This window comes from Somniosus microcephalus, unplaced genomic scaffold, assembly GCF_052327205.1.
Source record: "Somniosus microcephalus isolate GS21.2 unplaced genomic scaffold, FLI_Smic_1.0 unresolved_chr7, whole genome shotgun sequence".
In the NCBI taxonomy this organism is placed as follows: domain Eukaryota; kingdom Metazoa; phylum Chordata; class Chondrichthyes; order Squaliformes; family Somniosidae; genus Somniosus; species Somniosus microcephalus.
In genome coordinates, this window is record NW_028225185.1 from 10,525,946 (window position 1) to 10,548,577 (window position 22,632).

General features: G+C 55.9%; 1 protein-coding gene across 8 annotated transcripts in view; it reads right to left on the reverse strand.

Annotated features, from left to right (window-relative positions):
* Positions 1–8,182, reverse strand: part of pip5k1ab (phosphatidylinositol-4-phosphate 5-kinase, type I, alpha, b) — a 69,090-nt gene extending 60,908 nt beyond the window's left edge. For 5 of the 8 annotated variants that reach the window (XM_085978617.1, XM_085978616.1, XM_085978624.1 and 2 more), the window contains exon 1: positions 7,879–8,180. In XM_085978617.1, the coding sequence (XP_085834743.1) occupies positions 7,879–7,903 (25 nt within the window). In that variant the 5' untranslated portion in view covers positions 7,904–8,180. Of the gene's footprint in view, positions 1–3,039; positions 3,107–7,878 lie in introns of all 8 variants that reach the window. The other 3 variants (XM_085978621.1, XM_085978620.1, XM_085978625.1) reach the window with 2 other exon arrangements.
* Between the last annotated feature and the right edge of the window lie 14,450 nt (positions 8,183–22,632).

Here is a 22,632-nt window from a genome sequence, read left to right on the forward strand (position 1 = left end):
TGCCACAGAGGGCGGTGGAGGCCAGTTCATTAAGTATATTCAAGAAAGAGTTGGATATATTTCTTAAGGCTAAAGGGATCAAGGGATATGGGGAGAAGGCAGGGACCGGGTACTGAATTTGGATGATCAGCCATGATCTCATTGAATGGCGGAGCAGGCTCGAAGGGCCGAATGGCCTACTCCTGCTCCTATCTTCTATGTATCTATGAAAGAGAGAGAATGAGGAACTTGCATTTATATAGCACCGGTTAATGTCCTCGGGACGTCCCAAATCAGTTCACAGCCAATTAATTGCTTCCGAAGCATCGTTTTGCTAAACTCTAATTCCCTCGTTAAACATCTCCATCTCTCTCCATTAAGACACTGCTTAAAATCTCTTTGACCCAGCTTTGGGTCACCTGTTCTAATATCTCATGTGGCTCAGTGTCAAATTTTGTTTGATAATCGCTCCCGTGGCACCCCTTGGGACGTTTTACCACGTTAAAGGCATCTGTATAAATGCAAGTTGCTGTTCTGCGGACAAATATGGTCACCAATTTACGCACAGTAAGGCCCCACAAACACGCAATGGGACGAACGACCGCCGGATCGGTTTCTGGCGGGGTCGGTCGCGGGAGCGAACGTTGGCCAAGGCATCACGAGAAGCCCTTGCACCTCCGCGAAATGACCCCACAGGATCTTTTGCGCCCAGCCGAGCAGGCGGACGGGGCCTCGGTTTAACATCTGACCCGAAAAAACGGCGTCTCCGACTAAATCGGCGCGTCAGCCTCGAATTGCGCGCTGGAAGCACGAGAGAAAACGACCAAACAAATCCGACAAAAGGATTCCTCGGCAAAAATCAATCAGATTGGGCGACCGCTTTGAGGAACACCTCCGTTCAGTCCGTAAGGGTGACCCCGAGCTTCCGGTCGCCTGTCACTTTAATTCTCCACTTCACTCCCGCTCTGATCTCTCTGTCCTCGGCCTATTACATTGTTCCAACGAAGCTCAACATAAGCTTGAGGAACAGCACCTCGTCTTTCGATTGGGCACTTTACAGGCTGCCGGACTCAACATTGAGTTCAACAATTTCAGATAATTATCCCTGCCCCCATTTCTCATGCTGTATGATTTTCGCCATTCCCATTTGCAACATTTTATCTTTCCTGCCTCTTACAAAAGTACAGGATATTCTTTCAATTCCTTCCTCCCCTCCTAACCCCCCCACCCCCTGTCTCTGCACCTGCTTAATCTGTTACATCTCCAGCTTGTTCCAGTTCTGACGAAGGGTCCCAGACCTGAAACGGTAACTCTGTTTCTCTCTCCACGGATGCTGCCTGGCCTGCTGAGTATTTCCAGCATTTTCTGTTAGTTCAGATTTCCAGCATCCGCAGTATTTTGCTATTATATTGTTAAGCAGCCTGCGACCAGATAGTGAAAGTTTAAAAAACACTGCGTCAATCCACTAATGGGCTGTCAGAACCCAAAATTAGCATCACAAGAGACATCTAACTAGTCTACTTGGGCCACACAAAGCACTGTTTTTCGTCATTATTAGCAACAGAAAGAGAGACCACAAACAGCAGCAAGGCAGATGATAACACACTCGTTATCTAAACAGCTTTAGATGTGGAAATGTTTACTAGATATGCTTATCTTCGAGAATCTAGACACACCGACACGCGCACATGGGCGGCAAGATAAGAGTGTTTCAGTTCCCTTTCTGAGCGCCGAACATGATACAACGCTGATCGGGTGGGAAGGGAATGGGTGTAAAGCCACCAGTTTGCACAAGGATAAAATATTAAAGGAACTACTGCACAGGACTAACGACAGAAAACGCTGGAAAAACTCAGCAGGCCAGGCAGCATCCGTGGAGAGAGAAACAGACCTGAAACGTTAACTCTGTTTCTCTCTCCACGGATGCTGCCTGGCCTGAGTTTTTCCAGCGTTTTCTGTTGTTATTTCGGATTTCCAGCATCCACAGTATTTTGCTGTCGTACTGCACAGGACTACCTGATAGTTAGCTCCCCCCCACCTCGTGCTGAAATAGACTGACCGTCTGATTAATGCTCCTGTGCAGCGCCTTGGGACGTCTAACTATGTTAAAGGCGCTACATAAATGCAAGTTGCTGTTGATACTATTCTGTTCCCGGTTTTGGGACCAAGGGGAACTGTTTATCCCCGCACCACTGCCCTCCCTCCCACCCCCCCCCCCCCCCCCCCCCCCCCCCAGATCAGCTGCTGGCCTCTATTGCATAAGAACATAAGAATTAGGAGGAGTCGGCCACTCAGCCCCTCGAGCCTGCTCCGCCATTCAATAAGATCATGGGCTGATCACCGACCTCAACTGCACTTTCCCGCCCGATCCCCATATCCCTTGATTCCCCGAGAGTCCAAAAATCTATCGATCTCAGTCTTGAATAGACTCAACGACTGAGCCTCCACAGCCCTCTGGGGTAGAGAATCCCAAAGATTCACCACCCCGAGTGAAGAAATTCCTCCTCATCTCGGTCCTAAATGGCCGACCCCTTATTCTGAGCCTGCGGCCCCTGGTTCCACACTCTCCAGCCAGGGGGGGGGGGGGGGGGGAGCCTCTCAGCATCTACCCCATCAAGCCCCTTAAGAATTTTACACGTTTCAATGAGATCACCTCATTCTTCTAAACTCTCGGAAATACAGGCCCCAATGCTACGCTACTCTGTACAATACGGAGACCCAATTTGTAGAGAGCGCGTGCTGCCATACAACAACTTACATTTATTTTGCGCCAGGACAAACCTTCGGCAAGAGGCACCAAATCCAACAGTAGATCCATGAACCACAACCTGTGCACCTACAGTACCATCCATTCCCTGCAGACTGGCGATTTACAGTTTGGAGTGGGGCTGAGGACTGAATAACCCTGCCCTGCTGGTCACTGGCACCTAATGCTTAGAAGTGCCGTACCAGTCGAAGCTGATCCAAACAGAAGCCCATTGACTATAAACAAATGCAACCACATCGACACATAAGGGTTGCAATTTTGGCACAGATAGAATTACTACAAACAGTAATCACCAAAACCAGATTCCAATATTCTCACGGCTGTCGATCTTTCCTAAGCGACGAGGCAAAAAAAAATATCCTGGGAAGAAAAAGAGCAGCATTCACACCCTCGTACAGATATTATATTCCACTAATATTATATGTATTTTGACATATAGCTCTAGACACTACATCATCACCAATGCAGCAAAAACAAACTCGACTGGTCCCATAAATATACAACAACCAGCGATTAGGACCGAGATAACCTAATTTTAGGTTTCACCAAAATTCAGAAGTCACGTTATTTTTAATGTCACCAGCCTCAAGTCAATAATAACTCCCTCTGAAATGCCATCCATTTAAAAGCTTCACACAGCTATAACCACCAATAAAAACAGCATCTTGCATTTAGCATTTTTATAAAAGAAACTACATTTAGTGTTCAGATCTGTGAAGTATATATTTCCACAAAGACACACACCCCGACAGAGATACACGCACCAACAGAGAGAGTCACGCACTGACAGAGAGGCACACACCGACAGAGAGAGAGAGAGAGAGAGAGAGAGAGAGAGAGAGAGAGAGAGAGAGAGAGACACCAACCAACCTTCAGATATTATTTTGTTTCTCTACAAAACAATGGCATCTCAAGAGTATTTCTACAAGAGAATCATCATTCACAGGTCCAGGTTGATCGACAGGCAACAGTTAATAAAACCACAGCAGGAAGAGAGTGTCTTTGATAAAAGAATCATTAATGATCCAAAGGCAAGTCACATTGGAGAGGAGCGGAGAGTGAAAGGACTGAACACTGGAAGCTTGTCAAACCCCCGTCAGATGACTGAGTCAGAGGCTAAATAAAGCCGAGGAGAGAGGCCTGTGTTGATTGATGGGGGCCCGGGCTCCCTCCCTCACTGACCTGTGCTGGGCCCCGGGCTCTCTCGCTCCCTCACTGACTTGTGCTGGGCCCCGGGCTCCCTCCCTCCCTCACTGACTGACCTGTGCTGGGCCCCGGGCTCCCTCCCTCACTGACCTGTGCTGGGCCCCGGGCTCCCTCCCTCCCTAACCTGTGCTGGGCCCTGGGCTCCCTCCCGCCCTCACTGACCTGTGCTGGGCCCCGGGCTCCCTCCCTCACTGACCTGTGCTGGGCCCCGGGCTCCCTCCCTCCCTCACTGACCTGTGCTGGGCCCCGGGCTCCCTCCCTCCCTCACTGACCTGTGCTGGGCCCCGGGCTCCCTCCCTCCCTCACTGACCTGTGCTGGGCCCCGGGCTCCCTCCCTCCCTCACTGACCTGTGCTGGGCCCCGGGCTCCCTCCCTCCCTGACTGACCTGTGCTGGGCCCCGGGCTCCCTCCCTCCCTCACTGACCTGTGCTGGGCCCCGGGCTCTCTCCCTCTCTCACTGACCTGTGCTGGGCCCCGGGCTCTCTCCCTCCCTCACTGACCTGTGCTGGGCCCCGGGCTCTCTCCCTCCCTCACTGACCTGTGCTGGGCCCCGGGCTCTCTCCCTCCCTCACTGACCTGTGCTGGGCCCCGGGCTCTCTCCCTCCCTCACTGACCTGTGCTGGGCCCCGGGCTCTCTCCCTCCCTCACTGACCTGTGCTGGGCCCCGGGCTCTCTCCCTCTCTCACTGACCTGTGCTGGGCCCCGGGCGCTCTCCCTCCCTCACTGACCTGTGCTGGGCCCCGGGCACCCTCCCTCCCTCACTGACCTGTGCCCCGGGCTCTCTCTCTCTCTCATTGACCTGTAGCAGGGCCCGGGCTCTCTCTCTCTCTCATTGACCTGGAGCAGGCCCCGGGCTCTCTCCCTCTCACTGACCTGTGCTGGGCCCCGGGCTCTCTCCCTCCCTCACTGACCTGTGCTGGGCCCCGGGCTCTCTCCCTCCCTCACTGACCGGTGCTGGGCCCCGGGCTCTCTCCCTCCCTCACTGACCTGTGCTGGGCCCTGGGCTCCCTCCCTCACTGACCTGTGCTGGGCCCCGGGCTCTCTCCCTCCCTCACTGACCTGTGCTGGGCCCCGGGCTCTCTCCCTCCCTCACTGACCTGTGCTGGGCCCCGGGCACCCTCCCTCCCTCACTGACCTGTGCCCCGGGCTCTCTCTCTCTCTCATTGACCTGGAGCAGGGCCCGGGCTCTCTCTCTCTCTCATTGACCTGGAGCAGGGCCCGGGCTCTCTCTCTCTCTCTCATTGACCTGTAGCAGGGCCCGGGCTCTCTCTCTCTCTCTCTCATTGACCTGGAGCAGGGCCCGGGCTCTCTCTCTCTCATTGACCTGGAGCAGGGCCCAGGCTCTCTCTCTCTCATTGACCTGGAGCAGGGCCCGGGCTCTCTCTCTCTCTCTCTCATTGACCTGGAGCAGGGCCCGGGCTCTCTCTCTCTCATTGACCTGGAGCAGGGCCCGGGCTCTCTCTTTCATTGACCTGGAGCAGGGCCCGGTCGCGCTCTCTCTCTCATTGACCTGGAGCAGGGCCCAGGCTCTCTCTCTCTCTCTCTCTCTCTCTTTGACCTGGAGCAGGGCCTGGGCGCTCTCTCTCTTTGACCTGGAGCAGGGCCCGGTCGCTCTCTCTCTCTCTCATTGACCTGGAGCAGGGCCCGGGCTCTCTCTCTCTCTCTCTCTTTGACCTGGAGCAGGGCCCAGGCTCTCTCTCTCATTGACCTGGAGCAGGGCCCGGGCTCTCTCTCTCATTGACGTGGAGCAGGGCCCAGGCTCTCTCTCTCTCTCTCTCTCTCTCTTTGACCTGGAGCAGGGCCTGGGCGCTCTCTCTCTCTCTCCCTTTGACCTGTAGCAGGGCCCGGGCTCTCTCTCTCATTGACCTGGAGCAGGGCCCGGGCTCTCTCTCTCTCTCTCACATTGACCTGGAGCAGGGCCCGGGCTCTCTCTCTCTCTCTTTGACCTGGAGCAGGGCCCAGGCTCTCTCTCTCATTGCCCTGGAGCAGGGCCCGGGCTCTCTCTCTCTCATTGACCTGGAGCAGGGCCCGGTCGCTCTCTCTCTCTCTCTCATTGACCTGGAGCAGGGCCCGGTCGCTCTCTCTCTCTCTTATTGACCTGGAGCAGGGCCCGGGCTCTCTCTCTCTCTCATTGACCTGGAGCAGGGCCCGGGCTCTCTCTCTCTCTCATTGACCTGTAGCAGGGCCCGGGCTCTCTCTCTCATTGACCTGGAGCAGGGCCCGGGCTCTCTCTCTCTCTCTCTCATTGACCTGGAGCAGGGCCCGGGCTCTCTCTCTCTCTCTCTCTCTTTGACCTGGAGCAGGGCCCAGGCTCTCTCTCTCTCATTGACCTGGAGCAGGGCCCGGGCTCTCTCTCTCTCTCATTGACCTGGAGCAGGGCCCAGGCGCTCTCTCTCTCTCTCTCTCTCTCTCTCTCTCTTTGACCTGGAGCAGGGCCTGGGCGCTCTCTCTCTCTCTCATTGACCTGGAGCAGGGCCCGGGCTCTCTCTTTCATTGACCTGGAGCAGGGCCCGGGCTCTCTCTCTCTCATTGACCTGGAGCAGGGCCCGGGCTCTCTCTCTCTCTCTCATTGACCTGGAGCAGGGCCCGGGCTCTCTCTCTCATTGACCTGGAGCAGGGCCCGGGCTCTCTCTCTCTCTTTGACCTGGAGCAGGGCCCGGGCTCTCTCTCTCTCTCTCTTTGACCTGGAGCAGGGCCCGGGCTCTCTCTCTCTCTGACCTGGAGCAGGGCCCGGGCTCGCTCTCTCTCTCTCTCTCATTGACCTGGAGCAGGGCCCGGGCTCTCTCTCTCTCATTGACCTGGAGCAGGGCCCGGTCGCGCTCTCTCTCTCTCATTGACCTGGAGCAGGGCCCGGGCTCTCTCTCTCTCTCATTGACCTGTAGCAGGGCCCGGGCTCTCTCTCTCATTGACCTGGAGCAGGGCCCGGGCTCTCTCTCATTGACCTGGAGCAGGGCCCAGGCAGGCGCTCTCTCTCTCTCATTGACCTGGAGCAGGGCCCGGGCTCTCTCTCTCTCATTGACCTGGAGCAGGGCCCGGGCTCTCTCTCTCTCTCTCTCTCTCATTGACCTGTAGCAGGGCCCGGGCTCTCTCTCTCTCATTGACCTGGAGCAGGGCCCGGGCTCTCTCTCTCTCTCTCTCTCATTGACCTGGAGCAGGGCCCGGGCTCTCTCTCTCTCTCTCCCTCTTTGACTTGGAGCAGGGCCCAGGCTCTCTCTCTCTCTCATTGACCTGGAGCAGGGCCCAGGCAGGCGCTCTCTCTCTCTCATTGACCTGGAGCAGGGCCCGGGCTCTCTCTCTCTCATTGACCTGGAGCAGGGCCCGGGCTCTCTCTCTCTCTCTCTCTCTCATTGACCTGTAGCAGGGCCCGGGCTCTCTCTCTCATTGACCTGGAGCAGGGCCCGGGCTCTCTCTCATTGACCTGGAGCAGGGCCCAGGCAGGCGCTCTCTCTCTCTCTCATTGACCTGGAGTAGGGCCCAGGCAGGCTCTCTCTCTCTCTCTCATTGACCTGGAGCAGGGCCCGGGCTCTCTCTTTCATTGACCTGGAGCAGGGCCCGGGCGCTCTCATTGACCTGGAGCAGGGCCCGGGCTCTCTCTCATTGACCTGGAGCAGGGCCCGGGCTCTCTCTCTCTCATTGACCTGGAGCAGGGCCCGGGCTCTCTCTCTCTCTCTCATTGACCTGGAGCAGGGCCCGGGCTCTCTCTCTCTCTCTCTCTTTGACCTGGAGCAGGGCCCGGGCTCTCTCTCTCTGTCTCTCTCTCTCTTTGACCTGGAGCAGGGCCCGGGCTCGCTCTCTTTTTGACCTGGAGCAGGGCTCGGGCTCGCTCTCTCTCTCTCATTGACCTGGAGCAGGGCCCGGGCTCTCTCTCTCTCTCGCATTGACCTGGAGCAGGGCCCGGGCTTTCTCTTTCTCTCTCACTCACTCACCTGCGCTGTTTCCCTCCGACGCCATCTTGGATGCCAGGCCTAGCCGCCGACTCGCAGCCCGGCTCTAGATCAGCGGCGCCATCGCCGCCCGGCCCGACCACCTGCCAGGAGATGGGGTATTTTTGGGGTGGTGATGGGAGTGGAGGTAGAATGAGGGAAGCCGAGGGCCCCCCCCCAGGCGGGGGTGGCTGGGTTAAACTCCCGGCGGGAGGAGCGGGCGGCCGGGCTGACTGGATCTTCCGCCGCCGCTCGAGCTCCCCCCGGACACCGCCTCGGCCCGCTCGCGGCACTGCGCATGCTCCGCCTCGGCCCGCTCGCGGCACTGCGCATGCTCCGCCTCGGCCCGCCGCCAGCACTGCGCATGCTCCGCCCGCCAGAGCTTCACTCTGGTCATGTGTCCTGGGACAGGCACGCTCTTTCACGCACTCCCCTTACTGCGCAAGCTCCACCCTATGGAGGGGGCGTGGCTTCTCTCTCATCACATGTCCTGGGACAGGACCGCTCCTCGAACTGCGCATGCTCCGCCCTCTGGGGGCAGGGCTTCACTCTGGTCACGTGTCCTCGCGCGGAGGGGGGGCACGCTCTCCCCTCGAACTGCGCATGCCCCGCCCTCTGGAGCGCGGGGGGGGGGGCGTGCCTTCACCTTGGTCACGTGCCCTGGAACAAGTTCAATCTGACGAAGGGTCGCCGACCTGAGACGCCAACTCTGTTTCTCGCTCTCTCCACAGATGCTGCCTGACCCGCTGAGTATTTCCAACACTTTCTGTTTTTTTGTTTCAGATTTCCAGCATTTTAGCTTTTTTTGGTTAGGCTCGATCTTTCGCCCTCCTCTGCGCATGCTCCGTCCTCCGGAGCGGGGCGTGGCTGCGCTCTCATCACGCGCTCGGCGCATGCTCCGCCCCTGTCGCAGTCGGCTTGTCTTTGATTGGTGATTCCGCGTCACGTGGGTGGGCCGGGCTGCTCGCCTTACTGCGCATTCTCCGCTCCGCTGTTGGCAGTCGGCTTGTCTGGGATTGGTGGACATTCGCAACCTTTGACCTGGGATGCCGGCGGTTTTACACCCCTCCGCAGTGCGCATGCTCCGCGCGCTGAAGCGAGCGGGGGCGTGGCTTCACCTTGGTCACGTGTCCTGGGGTCCTCTTTATTTGAACCCCCAAAAAAAACCAATTCAACTGTAAATAAACAAAAGTTCAACTAAATCAAATTAAAATTTGGTGTTCCGAATTGATGACACGTGTCCTGGGGTAGGTGCACTTTTTCCCCCGACTGCGCATGCTCTGGCCTGTTAAATTGGCTTCATTGCAAATTTACAGCCCAGGAGGAGCCCATTTGGCCTAATCCCACTCTCCAGCACTTAGTCCGTAGCCCTGGAGGTTCCGGCACTTCAAGTGCATATCCAAGTACTTTTTAAATATGATGAGGGTTAGGGTTTCTGCCTCTCCCACCCTTTCAGGCAGTGAGTTCCAGACCCCCACCACCCTCTGGGTGACGAAAGTTCTCCTCAACTCCCCTCTAATCCTTCTCCCAATGACTTTCAATCTCTGCCCCCCCCCCCCCCCCCCTGGTTATTGACCTCTCTGCTAAGGGAAATCGGTCCTTCCTCTCCAGTCTATCCAGGCCCCTCCTAATTTTATACACCTCAATTAAATCTCCCCTCAGCCTCCTCTGTTCCAAAGAAAACAACCCCAGCCTCTCCAATCTTTCCTCATAGCTAAAATTCCCCAGTCCTGGCAACATCCTGGTAAATCTCCTCTGCACCCTCTCTCTCGTGCGATCACATCCTTCCTGTAACGTGGTGACCAGAACTGCACGCAGTATTCAGCTGTGTTTTATACAGTTCGAGCATAACCTCCCTGCTCTTATATTCTATGCCTCAGCTAATAAAGGAAAGCATCCCGAATGCCTCTTTAACTACTTTGTCGACCTGTCCTGCTACCTTTAAGGATCTGTGGACATGCACTCCCATTGTCCCTCTCTTCCTCCACACCTCTGTGTCCTGCCATTAATTGTGTATTCCCTTGCCTTGTTGCCCCTCTGACCTGCTCTTGCAGCCACAGTATTTATGTGGCTTCAGTTAAGCATCCCTGGGTATGTCCTGTTCCACAGCCAGGACAGACCCACCAAAGGTCAGGTGGGAATGACCCTGGGAGTGCTCAATGTTGACTCCAGACCCCATGGCGTGTCATGGCTTCAGGTCAAACATGGGCAAGAAAACCGTCAGCTGATTATGACCTACTGCCTTCCCTCAGCTGATGAATCAGTTCTCCTCCATGTTAAACGCCACTCGAAGGAAACACTGAGGATAGCAAGGCTGGGTATTCTGCGGCGAGTGTCTCACCTCCTGACTCCCAAAAGCCTTTCCACCATCTACAAGGCACAAGTCAGGACTGTGATTGAATACTCTCCACTTGCCTGGATGAGTGCAGCTCCAACAACACTCGAGAAGCTCGACACCATCCAGGACAAAGCAGCCCGCTTGATTGGCACCCCATCCACCACCTTAAACATTCACTCCCTCCACCACCGGCGCACCGTGGCTGCAGTGTGTACCATCTACAAGATGCACTGCAGCAACTCGCCAAGGCTTCTTCGGCAGCACCTCCCAAACCCACGACCTCTTCCACCTAGAAGGACAAGGGCAGCAGGCGCATGGGAACACCACCACCTCCAAGTTCCCCTCCAAGTCACACACCATCCTGACTTAGAAATATATCGGGCCGTTCCTTCATTGTCGCTGGGTCAAAATCCTGGAACTCCCTCCCTAACAGCACTGTGGGAGCACCTTCACCACACGGACTGCAGCGATTCAAGAAGGCGGCTCACCGCCACCTTCTCGAGGGCAATGAGGGATGCGCAATAAATGCCGGCCTTGCCAGCGACGTCCGCATCCCATGAACGAATATGGGAAGGCGAGGAGAGCTGGAGTCTGTGGAACTGTGTCCAACAGCACCTCTCATTTCTCCAGCGCCTTTCACCACCTCAGGACGTCCCAAAGCGCTTTACTGCCAATGAAGTACTTTTCAAAGTGTGGTCACTGTTGTAATGTAGGAAACGTGGCAGCCAATTGCGCACAGCAAGCTCCCACAAACAGCAATGTGATAATGACCGGATCATCTGTTTTTTAGTGATGTTGATTGAGGGATAAATATTGGCCCCAGGACACCGGGGAGAACTGCCCCTCCGACAGTGCGGGCGTCCCCTCAGTACTGCCCCTCCGACAGTGCGGCGCTCCCTCAGTTCTGCCCCTCCGACAGTGCAGCGCTCCCTCAGTACTGCCCCTCCGACAGTGCAGCGCTCCCTCAGCACTGCCCCTCCGACAGTGCGGCGCTCCCTCAGTACTGCCCCTCCGACAGTGCGGCGCTCCCTCAGTACTGCCCCTCCGACAGTGCGGCGCTCCCTCTGTTCTGCCCCTCCGACAGTGCGGCGCTCCCTCAGTACTGCCCCTCCGACAGTGCAGCGCTCCCTCAGCACTGCCCCTCCGACAGTGCGGCGCTCCCTCAGTGCAGCGCTCCCTCAGTACTGCCCCTCCGACAGTGCGGCGCTCCCTCAGTACTGCCCCTCCGACAGTGCGGCGCTCCCTCAGTACCGCCCCTCCGACAGTGCGGCGCTCCCTCAGCACTGGCAGCTGGGGGGGGTCTGAACTAAGTTTGGCTGGTGAGGTTGAAATTGGCCTCAAAATTAAAAAGGAGATTCAATGGAAACCGGCACACGGCCACCAGGGGGAGGACTTGTACCGAGACGATCAGGGCAAGGAGTCTTAAAGCAGCGGAGGTAGTGACTGAGCAGGCAGCCCAGTCCACTCACCTTAAACGGACACGTCCTTCAGAAGGAGGTGGTATGCTCCTAACTGCAGGGAGCTGCTGGGATCCGCGTACATGAAACACAAAGGGTTAGCATGCAGGTACAGCAAGTAATTGGGAAGGCAAATGGAATGTTGGCCTTTATTGCAAGGGGGATGGAGTATAAAAGTAGGGAAGTCCTGCTACAACTGTACAGGGCGTTGGTGAGACCACACCTGGAGCACTGCGTACAGATTTGGTCTCCTTATTTAAGGAGGGATATACTTGCATTGGAGGCAGTTCAGAGAAGGTTCACTCGGTTGATTCCTGGGATGGAAGGGGTTGTCTTATGAGGAAAGGTTGAGCAGGTTGGGCCGATACTCATTGGAGTTTAGAAGAATGAGAGGTGATCTTATTGAAACATATAAGATACTGAGGGGGCTCGACAGGGTAGATGCCGAGAGGATGTTTCCCCTCGTGGGGGAATCCAGAACTCGGGGGCACAGTTTCAGAATAAGGGGTCGCCCTTTTAAGACGGAGATGAGGAGGAATTTCTTCTCTCAGAGGGTCGTGAATCTGTGGAATTCTCTGCCCCAGAGAGCTGTGGAGGCGGAGTCATTGAATATATTTAAGAACATAAGACAGTAGGAGCAGGAGTCGGCCATTCGGCCCCTCGAGCCTGCTCCGCCATTCAATGAGATCATGGCTGACCTGATCTTGGGCTCAACTCCACTTCCCCGCCCGCTCCCCATAACCCTTGACTCCCTTATTGTTCAAATATCTGTCTCTCTCCACCTTAAATATATTCAGTGACCCAGCCTCCACAGCTCTCTGGGGCAGAAAATTCCACAGATTCACCGCCCTCCAAGAAGAAATTCCTCCTCATCTCCGTTTTAAATGGGTGCCCCCTTATTCTGAATCTATGTCCCCCCGAGTTCTAGATTCCCCCACGAGGGGAAACATCCTCTCAGCATCTACCCTGTCGAGCCCCCTCAGAATCTTATTTTTTTTAAAAGATCCCCTCTCATTCTTCTAAACTCCAATGAGTATAGGCCCAGCCTGCTCAACCTTTCCTCATAAGACAACCCCTTCATCTCCGGAATCAACCTCGTGAACCGTCTCTGAACTGCCTCCAATGCAAGTATATCCTTCCTTAAATAAGGAGACCAAAACTGTACGCAGTGCTCCAGGTGTGGTCTCACCAACGCCCTGTACAGTTGAGGAGAGAAGCTAGGAATCACATCTTCATGTAAAGGGTGGTAGAGGTGTGGAACTCCCTCCCACAAAAAGCAGTAATTAATCAATTTAAATTGGTGATCAATAGATATTTGGTAGTCAAGGGCGTTAAGGGACATGCAGCCAAGGCGTGTGGATGGAGTTAGGATACAGGTCAGCCCTGATCCCATTGAATGGCGGAACAGGCTCGAGGGGCGGAAGGGCCTCCCCCTGTTCGTTTCCAAATCATAGAAATTTTGGGCACAGGAGGAGGCCATTCGGCCCATCGTGTCCGTGCCGGCCAACAAAGGGCCATCCGGCCTGATCCCACTTTCCAGCTCTTGGTCCGTAGCACTGTAGGTTACGGCACTTCAAGCGCATATCCAAGTACTTTTTAAATGAGGGTTTCTGCCTCGACCACCCTTTCAGGCAGTGAGTTCCAGACCCCCACCGCCCTCTGGGTGAAAAAAGTTCTCCTCAACTCCCCTCTAATCCTTCTCCCAATTACTTTCAATCTCTGCCCCCTGGTTATTGAGCCCTCTGCTCAGGGAAATCGGTCCTTCCTGTCCACTCTATCCAGGCCCCTCATAATTTTATACACCTCAATTAAATCTCCCCTCAGCCTCCTCTGTTCCAAAGTAAATTAGTTGAACAACGGAAATTAGGGATAGCATAAGATCCAAGGAGAGGACATATAAATTGGCCAGAAAAAGCAGCAAACCTGAGGATTGGGAGCAGTTTAAGATTCAGCAAAGGAGGACAAAGGGATTAATAAGAGGGGGGAAATAGAATATGAGAGTAAGCTTTCAGGGAACATAAAAACTGACTAAAAGCTTCTATAGATATGTGAAGAGAAAAAGATTGGTGAAGTCAAGCGTAGGTCCCTTGCAGTCAGAATCAGGGGAATTTATAATGGGGAACAAAGAAATGGCAGACCAATTAAATACATACTTTGGTTCTGTCTTCACAAAGAGGACACAAATAACCTCCCAGAGATGTCGGGGAACATAAGGTCTAATGAGAGGGAGGAATTGAATGAAATCAGTATTTGTAGGGAAATGGTGTTAGGGAAATTGACTGGATTGAAGGCCGATAAATACCCAGGACCTGATAATCTACATCCTAGGGCACTTAAGGAAGTGGCCCTAGAAATAGTAGATGCATTGCTGGTCATCTTCCAGAACTCAATAGACTCTGGAACAGTACCCATGGATTGGAGGGTAGCTAATATAACCCCACTATTTAAAAAAGGTGGTAGAGAGAAAATGGGGAATTATAGACCGGTAAGCCTGACATCGGTAGTGGGGAAAATGCTACAGTCCATTATAAAAGATGTAATAGCAGAGCACTTGGAAAACAGTGACAGGATCAGACAAAGTTAACATGGATTTACAAAAGGTAATCATGCTTGACTAATCTACTGGAATTTTTTGAGGATGTAACTGGTAGGATAGATAAGGGAGAACCAGTGGATGTGGTGTATTTGGACTTTCAGAAGGCTTTCGATAAGGTCCCGCATAAGAGATTAGCGTGCAAAATTAAGGCACATGGGATTGGGGGCGAGGTATTGACTTGGATAGAGAACTGGTTGGCAGATAGGAAGCAAAGAGTTGGAATAAACGGGTCTTTTTCCGAGTGGCAGGCAGTGACTAGTGGGGTACCGCAGGGATCAATGCTAGGACCCCAGATATTCACAATATATATTAATGATCTACACGAGGGAACTAGATGTAATATCTCCAAGTTTGCAGACGACACAAAGCTGGGTGGGCGTGTGTGCTGTGAGGAGGATGCAGAGAAACTCCAGTATGATTTGGACAGGTTGGGTGATTGGGCAGATGCATGACAGATGCAGTATAATGTGGATAAATGCGAGGTTATCCACTTTGGTGGCAAAAACAGGAGGACAGATTATTATCTGAACGGCAATAGATTGGGAAAAGGGGAACTGCAACGAGACCTGGGTGTCCTTGTAAGGTAAGCCTGCAGGTGCAGCAGGCAGTTAAGGCAAATGGTATGTTGGCCTTCATAGCGAGAGAATTCGAGTACAGGAGCAAGGATGTCTTGCTGCAGTTGTACAGGGCCTTGGTGAGACCACACCTTGAGTATTGTGTGCAGTTTTGGTCGCCTTATCTGAGGAAGGATGTTCTTGCCATGGAGGGAGTGCAGCGAAGATTCACCAGACTGATACCTGGGATGGCAGGAATGACGTATGAAGAGAGATTGGGTCGATTAGGCTTATATTCGCTAGAGTTTAGAAGAATGAGGGGATCTCATTGAAACTTATAAAATTCTAACAGGACTAGACAGACTAGATGCAGGAAGGATGTTCCCGATGGCGGGAGAGTCCAGAACCAGGGGTCACAGTCTAAAGATAAGGGGTAAGCCATTTAGGACAGAGATGAGGAGGAATTTCTTCACCCAGAGAGTGGTGAACCTGTGGAATTCTCTACCGCAGAAGGCAGTTGAGGCCAATTCATTAAATATATTCAAGAAGGAGTTAGATATATTTCTTAAGGCTAAAGGGATCAAGGGATATGGGGAGAAGGCAGGGACAGGGTACTGAATTTGGATGATCAGCCATGATCTCATTAAATGGCGGAGCAGGCTCGAGGGGCCGAATGGCCTACTCCTGCTCCTATCTTCTATGTTTCTAAAACAACCCCAGCCTATCCAATCTTTCCTCATAGCTAAAATTCTGCAGTCCTGGGGTGCAACATCCTGGTAAATCTCCTCTGCACCCCCTCTAATGCGATCACATCTTTCCTGTAACGTGGTGACCAGAGCTGCACGCGGTACTCGAGCTGTGGCCTAACTAGTGTTTTATACAGTTCAAGCATAACCCCACTGCTCTTATATTCTATGCCTCGGCTAATAAAGGAAAGTATCCCGTATACCTGTCCTGCTACCGTCAGGGATCTGTGGACATGCACTCCAAGGTCCCTCTGTTCCTCTACACTTCTCAGTGTCCTCCCATTTAATGTGTATTCCCTTGCCTTGTTAGCCCTCCCCAAATGCATTACCTCACACTTCTCCGGATTGAATTCCATTTGCCGATATTCTGCCCACCAGACCAGTCCATTGATATCTTCCTGCAGTCTGCAGCTTTCTCCTTCACTATCAACCACCTGGCCAATTTTTTTGTATCATCTGCAAACTTCTTAATCATGCCCCTTACATTGAAGACTAAATTATTATTGCTATATATAACCATAGAAAGCAAGGGACCCAGGACTGAGCCCTGCGGAAGCCCACTGGAAAAAGCTTTCCTGTCACAAAAGCACCCGTCGACCATTACCCTTCGTTTCCTGCCACTGAGCCCAATTTTGGAGCAAAAACTGTTCTTGTCTGCTTGTCCCCCAGCTGTGTCTTCACTGGTCACGACGTCACGCAGAGCGCCAAGCTCCGCCCCTGATGCCAGCCAGTGACGGCTTCGAAGAGTAATGTGGGTCGACAGGGCTCCGCGGGGAGCCGCTGCTCCGAGGCGGGAGGGGTGAAGGGTCGCGGAGGGATGAGCGTGCCAGATGACACGCCATGTCTGCTTACTGCGAGTGCCCCGAGCTCCGTCGAGCTCCCCCCGCTGTGCTCAGCGCGCAATCAAAAGCTGACAGCAGCAGATGGCATGCGAAGCCACTTCTCCTTTGTTATTATCGATCCCCCTCTGTGGCCGGGGAGCAGGACGAGGCCATTCAGCCCCTCGCGCCTGTTCCGCCTCGGAGTCAGAGGGTCGTGGGTTTGAGTCTCACGCCAGAGACTTGAGCACAGAAAATTCCAGGCTGACATTCCCAGTGCCGGTACTGAGGGAGCGCCGCACTGTCGGAGGGGCAGTACTGAGGGAGCGCCGCACTGTCGGAGGGGCGGTACTGAGAGAGCGCCGCACTGTCAGAGGGGCAGTACTGAGGGAGCGCCGCACTGTCGGAGGGGCGGTACTGAGGGAGCGCCGCACTGTCAGAGGGGCAGTACTGAGGGAGCGCCGCACTGTCGGAGGGGCGGTACTGAGGGAGCGCCGCACTGTCAGAGGGGCAGTACTGAGGGAGCGCCGCACTGTCGGAGGGGCGGTACTGAGGGAGTGCCACATTGTCGGAGGGGCAGTACTGAGGGAGCGCCGCACTGTCAGAGGGGCAGTACTGAGGGAGCGCCACACTGTCAGAGGAGCAGTACTGAGGGAGCGCCGCACTGTCGGAGGGGCAGTACTGAGGTAGCACCGCACTGTCGGAGGGGCGGTACTGAGGGAGCGCCGCACTGTCGGAGGGGCGGTACTGAGGGAGCGCCGCACTGTCGGAGGGCCAGTACTGAGGGAGCGCCACACTGTCGGAGGGGCGGTACTGAGGGAGTGCCGCACTGTCGGAGGGGCAGTACTGAGGGAGCGCCGCACTGTCGGAGGGGCAGTACTGAGGGAGCGCCGCACTGTCGGAGGGGCGGTACTGAGGGAGCGCCGCACTGTCGGAGGGGCGGTACTGAGGGAGCGCCGCACTGTCGGAGGAGCGGTACTGAGGGAGCACCGCACTGTCGGAGGGGCACTACTGAGGGAGCGCCGCACTGTCGGAGGGGCAGTACTGAGGGAGCGCCGCACTGTCGGAGGGGCAGTACTGAGGGAGCGCCGCACTGTCGGAGGGGCAGTACTGAGGGAGCGCCGCACTGTCGGAGGGGCAGTACTGAGGGAGCGCCGCAGTGTCGGAGGGGCGGTACTGAGGGAGGACCGCACTGTCGGAGGGGCAGTACTGAGGGAGCGCCGCACTGTCGGAGGGGCAGTACTGAGGGAGCGCCGCACTGTCGGAGGGTCAGTACTGAGGGAGCGCCGCACTGTCGGAGGGTCAGTACTGAGGGAGCGGCGCACTGTCGGAGGGGCAGTACTGAGGGAGCGCCGCACTGTCGGAGGGGCAGTACTGAGGGAGCGCCGCACTGTCGGAGGGGCGGTACTGAGGGAGCGCCGCACTGTCGGATGGGCAGTACTGAGGGAGCGCCGCACTGTCGGAGGTGCCGTCTTTCGGATGAGACATTAAACCCACGTCTCCTGTCTGCCCTCTCAGGCGGATGTAAAAGATCCCACCGTCACTATTTCGAAGAGCAGGGGGGAGTTCTCCCCAGTGTTTTGGGCTAACATTTATTCCTCAACCAACATCAGATGATCCGGTCATTATCACATTGCTGTTTGTGGGAGCTTGCTGTGCGCAAATTGGCTGCCGCGTTTCCTACATTACAACAGTGACCACACTTCAAAAAAAGTCCTTCATTGTCTGTAAAGCGCTTTGGGACGTCCTGAGGTGGTGAAAAGGCGCTGGAGAAATGCGAGTTTCTTTTTTGTCACACACAGTGAGTGAAAGGGGAATGATTCCCATTTGGGATTGGACGATTCGTGTGTGAATGCCAGAGTCAGAACCATGGCCCAGTAAGAGTAAGGGACAAAGACTGAAGGGGAATGTAATGGTGCAGATATTAAAACTCAGTCGGGAGTTGGGATCGGCCATCCGGGGACAGAAAGCCGATACTCCGATGATTCCCCCTACTGCGTCTCCGGGTCTGGCAGGATCGTCCACCCTACATAAACTTGAGTTCATCCAAAACTCTGCTCGCCCTGTATCCTAACTCGCACCCAGTCCCGTTCACCCCCCGTGTCCTAACCCACACCCAGTCCCCCTCACCCATCACCCCCTGTATCCTAACTCGCGCCCAGTCCCGCTCACCCTGTGCTCGCTGACCTACACTGGCTCCCAGTCCGGCAACGCCTCGATTTAAAAATTCTCATCCTTGTGTTCAAATCCCTCCATGGGCTCCTCGCCCCCCCCCCCTCCCTATCTCTGTAAACTCCTCCAACCCCTACACCCCTCCCCATCTCTATAACCCCCTCCAGCCACTACACACCTCCCTATCTCTGTAACCTCCTCCAGCCCTACACCCCTCCCCATCTCTGTAACCCCCTCCAGCCCCTACAACCCTCCCTATCTCTGTAACCTCCTCCAGCCCCTACACCCCTCCCTATCTCTGTAACCTCCTCCAGCCCCACACCCCTCCCCATCTCTGTAACCTCCTCCAACCCCTACACCCCTCCCTATCTCTGTAACCTCCTCCAGCCCCTACACCCCTCCCCATCTCTGTAACCTCCTCCAGCCCCTACACCCTCCCTATCTCTGTAACCTCCTCCAGCCCCTACACCCCTCCCTATCTCTGTAACCCCCTCCAGCCCTACAACCCTCCCTATCTCTGTAACCTCCTCCAGCCCTACACCCCTCCCCATCTCTGTAACCTCCTCCAGCCCCTACATCCCTCCCCATCTCTGTAACCCCCTCCAGCCCTACACCCCTCCCCATCTCTGTAACCTCCTCCAGCCCCTACACCCCTCCCCATCTCTGTAACCCCCTCCAGCCCCACAACCCTCCCTATCTCTGTATCCTCCTCCAGCCCCTACACCCCTCCCTATCTCTGTATCCTCCTCCAGCCCTACACCCCTCCCTATCTCTGTAACCTCCTCCAGCCCCTACACCCCTCCCTATCTCTGTAACCCCCTCCAGCCCTACACCCCTCCCTATCTCTGTAACCTCCTCCAGCCCTACACCCCTCCCTATCTCTGTAAACTCCTCCAACCCCTACACCCCTCACCATCTCTGTAACCTCCTCCAGCCCCTACACCCCTCCCCATCTCTGTAACCCCCTCCAGCCATGACACCCCTCCCTATCTCTGTAACCTCCTCCTGCCCCTACACCCCTCCCTATCTCTGTAACCTCCTCCAGCCCCTACACCCCTCCCTATCTCTGTAACCTCCTCCAGCCCCTACACCCCTCCCTATCTCTGTAACCTCCTCCAGCCCCTACACCCCTCCCCATCTCTGTAACCCCCTCCAGCCACTACACCCCTCCCTATCTCTGTAACCTCCTCCAGCCCCTACACCCCTCCCTATCTCTGTAACCTCCTCCAGCCCCGACATCCCTCCCTATCTCTGTAACCTCCTCCAGCCCCTACACCCCTCCCTATCTGTGTAACCTCCTCCAGCCCCTACACCCCTCCCTATCTCTGTAACCTCCTCCAGCCCCTACACCCCTCCCTATCTCTGTAACCTCCTCCAGCCCCTACACCCCTCCCTATGTCTGTAACCTCCTCCAGCCCCTACACCCCTCCCCATCTCTGTAACCCCCTCCAGCCACTACACCCCTCCCTATCTCTGTAACCTCCTCCAGCCCCTACACCCCTCCCTATCTCTGTAACCTCCTCCAGCCCCGACATCCCTCCCTATCTCTGTAACCTCCTCCAGCCCCTACACCCCTCCCTATCTCTGTAACCCCTTCCAGCCCCTACAACCCTCCCTATCTCTGTAACCTCCTCCAGCCCCTACACCCCTCCCTATCTCTGTAACCTCCTCCAGCCCCACACCCCTCCCCATCTCTGTAACCTCCTCCAACCCCTACACCCCTCCCTATCTCTGTAACCTCCTCCAGCCCCTACACCCCTCCCCATCTCTGTAACCTCCTCCAGCCCCTACACCCTCCCTATCTCTGTAACCTCCTCCAGCCCCTACACCCCTCCCTATCTCTGTAACCCCCTCCAGCCCTACAACCCTCCCTATCTCTGTAACCTCCTCCAGCCCTACACCCCTCCCCATCTCTGTAACCTCCTCCAGCCCCTACATCCCTCCCCATCTCTGTAACCCCCTCCAGCCCTACACCCCTCCCCATCTCTGTAAACTCCTCCAGCCCCTACACCCCTCCCCATCTCTGTAACCCCCTCCAGCCCCACAACCCTCCCTATCTCTGTATCCTCCTCCAGCCCCTACACCCCTCCCTATCTCTGTATCCTCCTCCAGCCCTACACCCCTCCCTATCTCTGTAACCTCCTCCAGCCCCTACACCCCTCCCTATCTCTGTAACCCCCTCCAGCCCTACACCCCTCCCTATCTCTGTAACCTCCTCCAGCCCTACACCCCTCCCTATCTCTGTAAACTCCTCCAACCCCTACACCCCTCACCATCTCTGTAACCTCCTCCAGCCCCTACACCCCTCCCCATCTCTGTAACCCCCTCCAGCCACGACACCCCTCCCTATCTCTGTAACCTCCTCCTGCCCCGACACCCCTCCCTATCTCTGTAACCTCCTCCAGCCCCTACACCCCTCCCTATCTCTGTAACCTCCTCCAGCCCCTACACCCCTCCCTATCTCTGTAACCTCCTCCAGCCCCTACACCCCTCCCCATCTCTGTAACCCCCTCCAGCCACTACACCCCTCCCTATCTCTGTAACCTCCTCCAGCCCCTACACCCCTCCCTATCTCTGTAACCTCCTCCAGCCCCGACATCCCTCCCTATCTCTGTAACCTCCTCCAGCCCCTACACCCCTCCCTATCTCTGTAACCTCCTCCAGCCCCTACACCCCTCCCTATCTCTGTAACCCCCTCCGGCCCCTACACCCGTCGCTATCTCTGTAAGCTCCTCCAGCCCTACACCCCTCCCTATCTCTGTAACCTCCTCCAGCCCTACACCCCTCCCTATCTCTGTAACCTCCTCCAGCCCTACACCCCTCCCCATCTCTGTAACCTCCTCCAGCCCTACACCCCTCCCCATCTCTGTAACCCCCTCCAGCCCCTACACCCCTCCCTATCTCTGTAACCTCCTCCAGCCCTACACCCCTCCCCATCTCTGTAACCTCCTCCAGCCCCTACACCCCTCCCTATCTCTGTAACCCCCTCCAGCCCTACACCCCTCCCTATCTCTGTAAGCTCCTCCAGCCCCTACACCCCTCCCAATCTCTGTAACCTCCTCCAGCCCCTACACCGCTTCCTATCTCTGTAACCTCCTCCAGCCTCGACACCCCCCCTATCTCTGTAACCTCCTCCAGCCCTACACCCCTGCCTATCTCTGTAACCTCCTCCAGCACTACACCCCTCCCCATCTCTGTAACCTCCTCCAGCCCTACACCCCTCCCTATCTCTGTAACCTCCTCCAGCCCGACACCCCTCCCTATCTCTGTAACCCCCTCCAGCCCCTACAGCCCTCCCTATCTCTGTAACCTCCTCCAGCCCCTACACACCTCCCTATCTCTGTAACCCCCTCCAGCCCTACACCCCTCCCTATCTCTGTAACACCCTCCAGCCCCACAACCCTCCCTATCTCTGTAACCCCCTCCAGCCCCTACACCCCTCCCTATCTCTGTAACCTCCTCCAGCCCTACACCCCTCCCTATCTCTGTAACCTCCTCCAGCCCCACAACCCTCCCTATCTCTGTAACCTCCTCCAGCCCCTACACCCCTCCCTATCTCTGTAACCTCCTCCAGCCCCTACACCCCTCCCTATCTCTGTAACCCCCTCCAGCCCTACACCCCTCCCTATCTCTGTAACCTCCTCCAGCCCTACACCCCTCCCTATCTCTGTAAACTCCTCCAACCCCTACACCCCTCACCATCTCTGTAACCTCCTCCAGCCCCTACACCCCTCCCCATCTCTGTAACCCCCTCCAGCCACGACACCCCTCCCTATCTCTGTAACCTCCTCCTGCCCCGACACCCCTCCCTATCTCTGTAACCCTCCTCCAGCCCCTACACCCCTCCCTATCTCTGTAACCTCCTCCAGCCCCTACACCCCTCCCTATCTCTGTAACCTCCTCCAGCCCCTACACCCCTCCCCATCTCTGTAACCCCCTCCAGCCACTACACCCCTCCCTATCTCTGTAACCTCCTCCAGCCCCTACACCCCTCCCTATCTCTGTAACCTCCTCCAGCCCCGACATCCCTCCCTATCTCTGTAACCTCCTCCAGCCCCTACACCCCTCCCTATCTC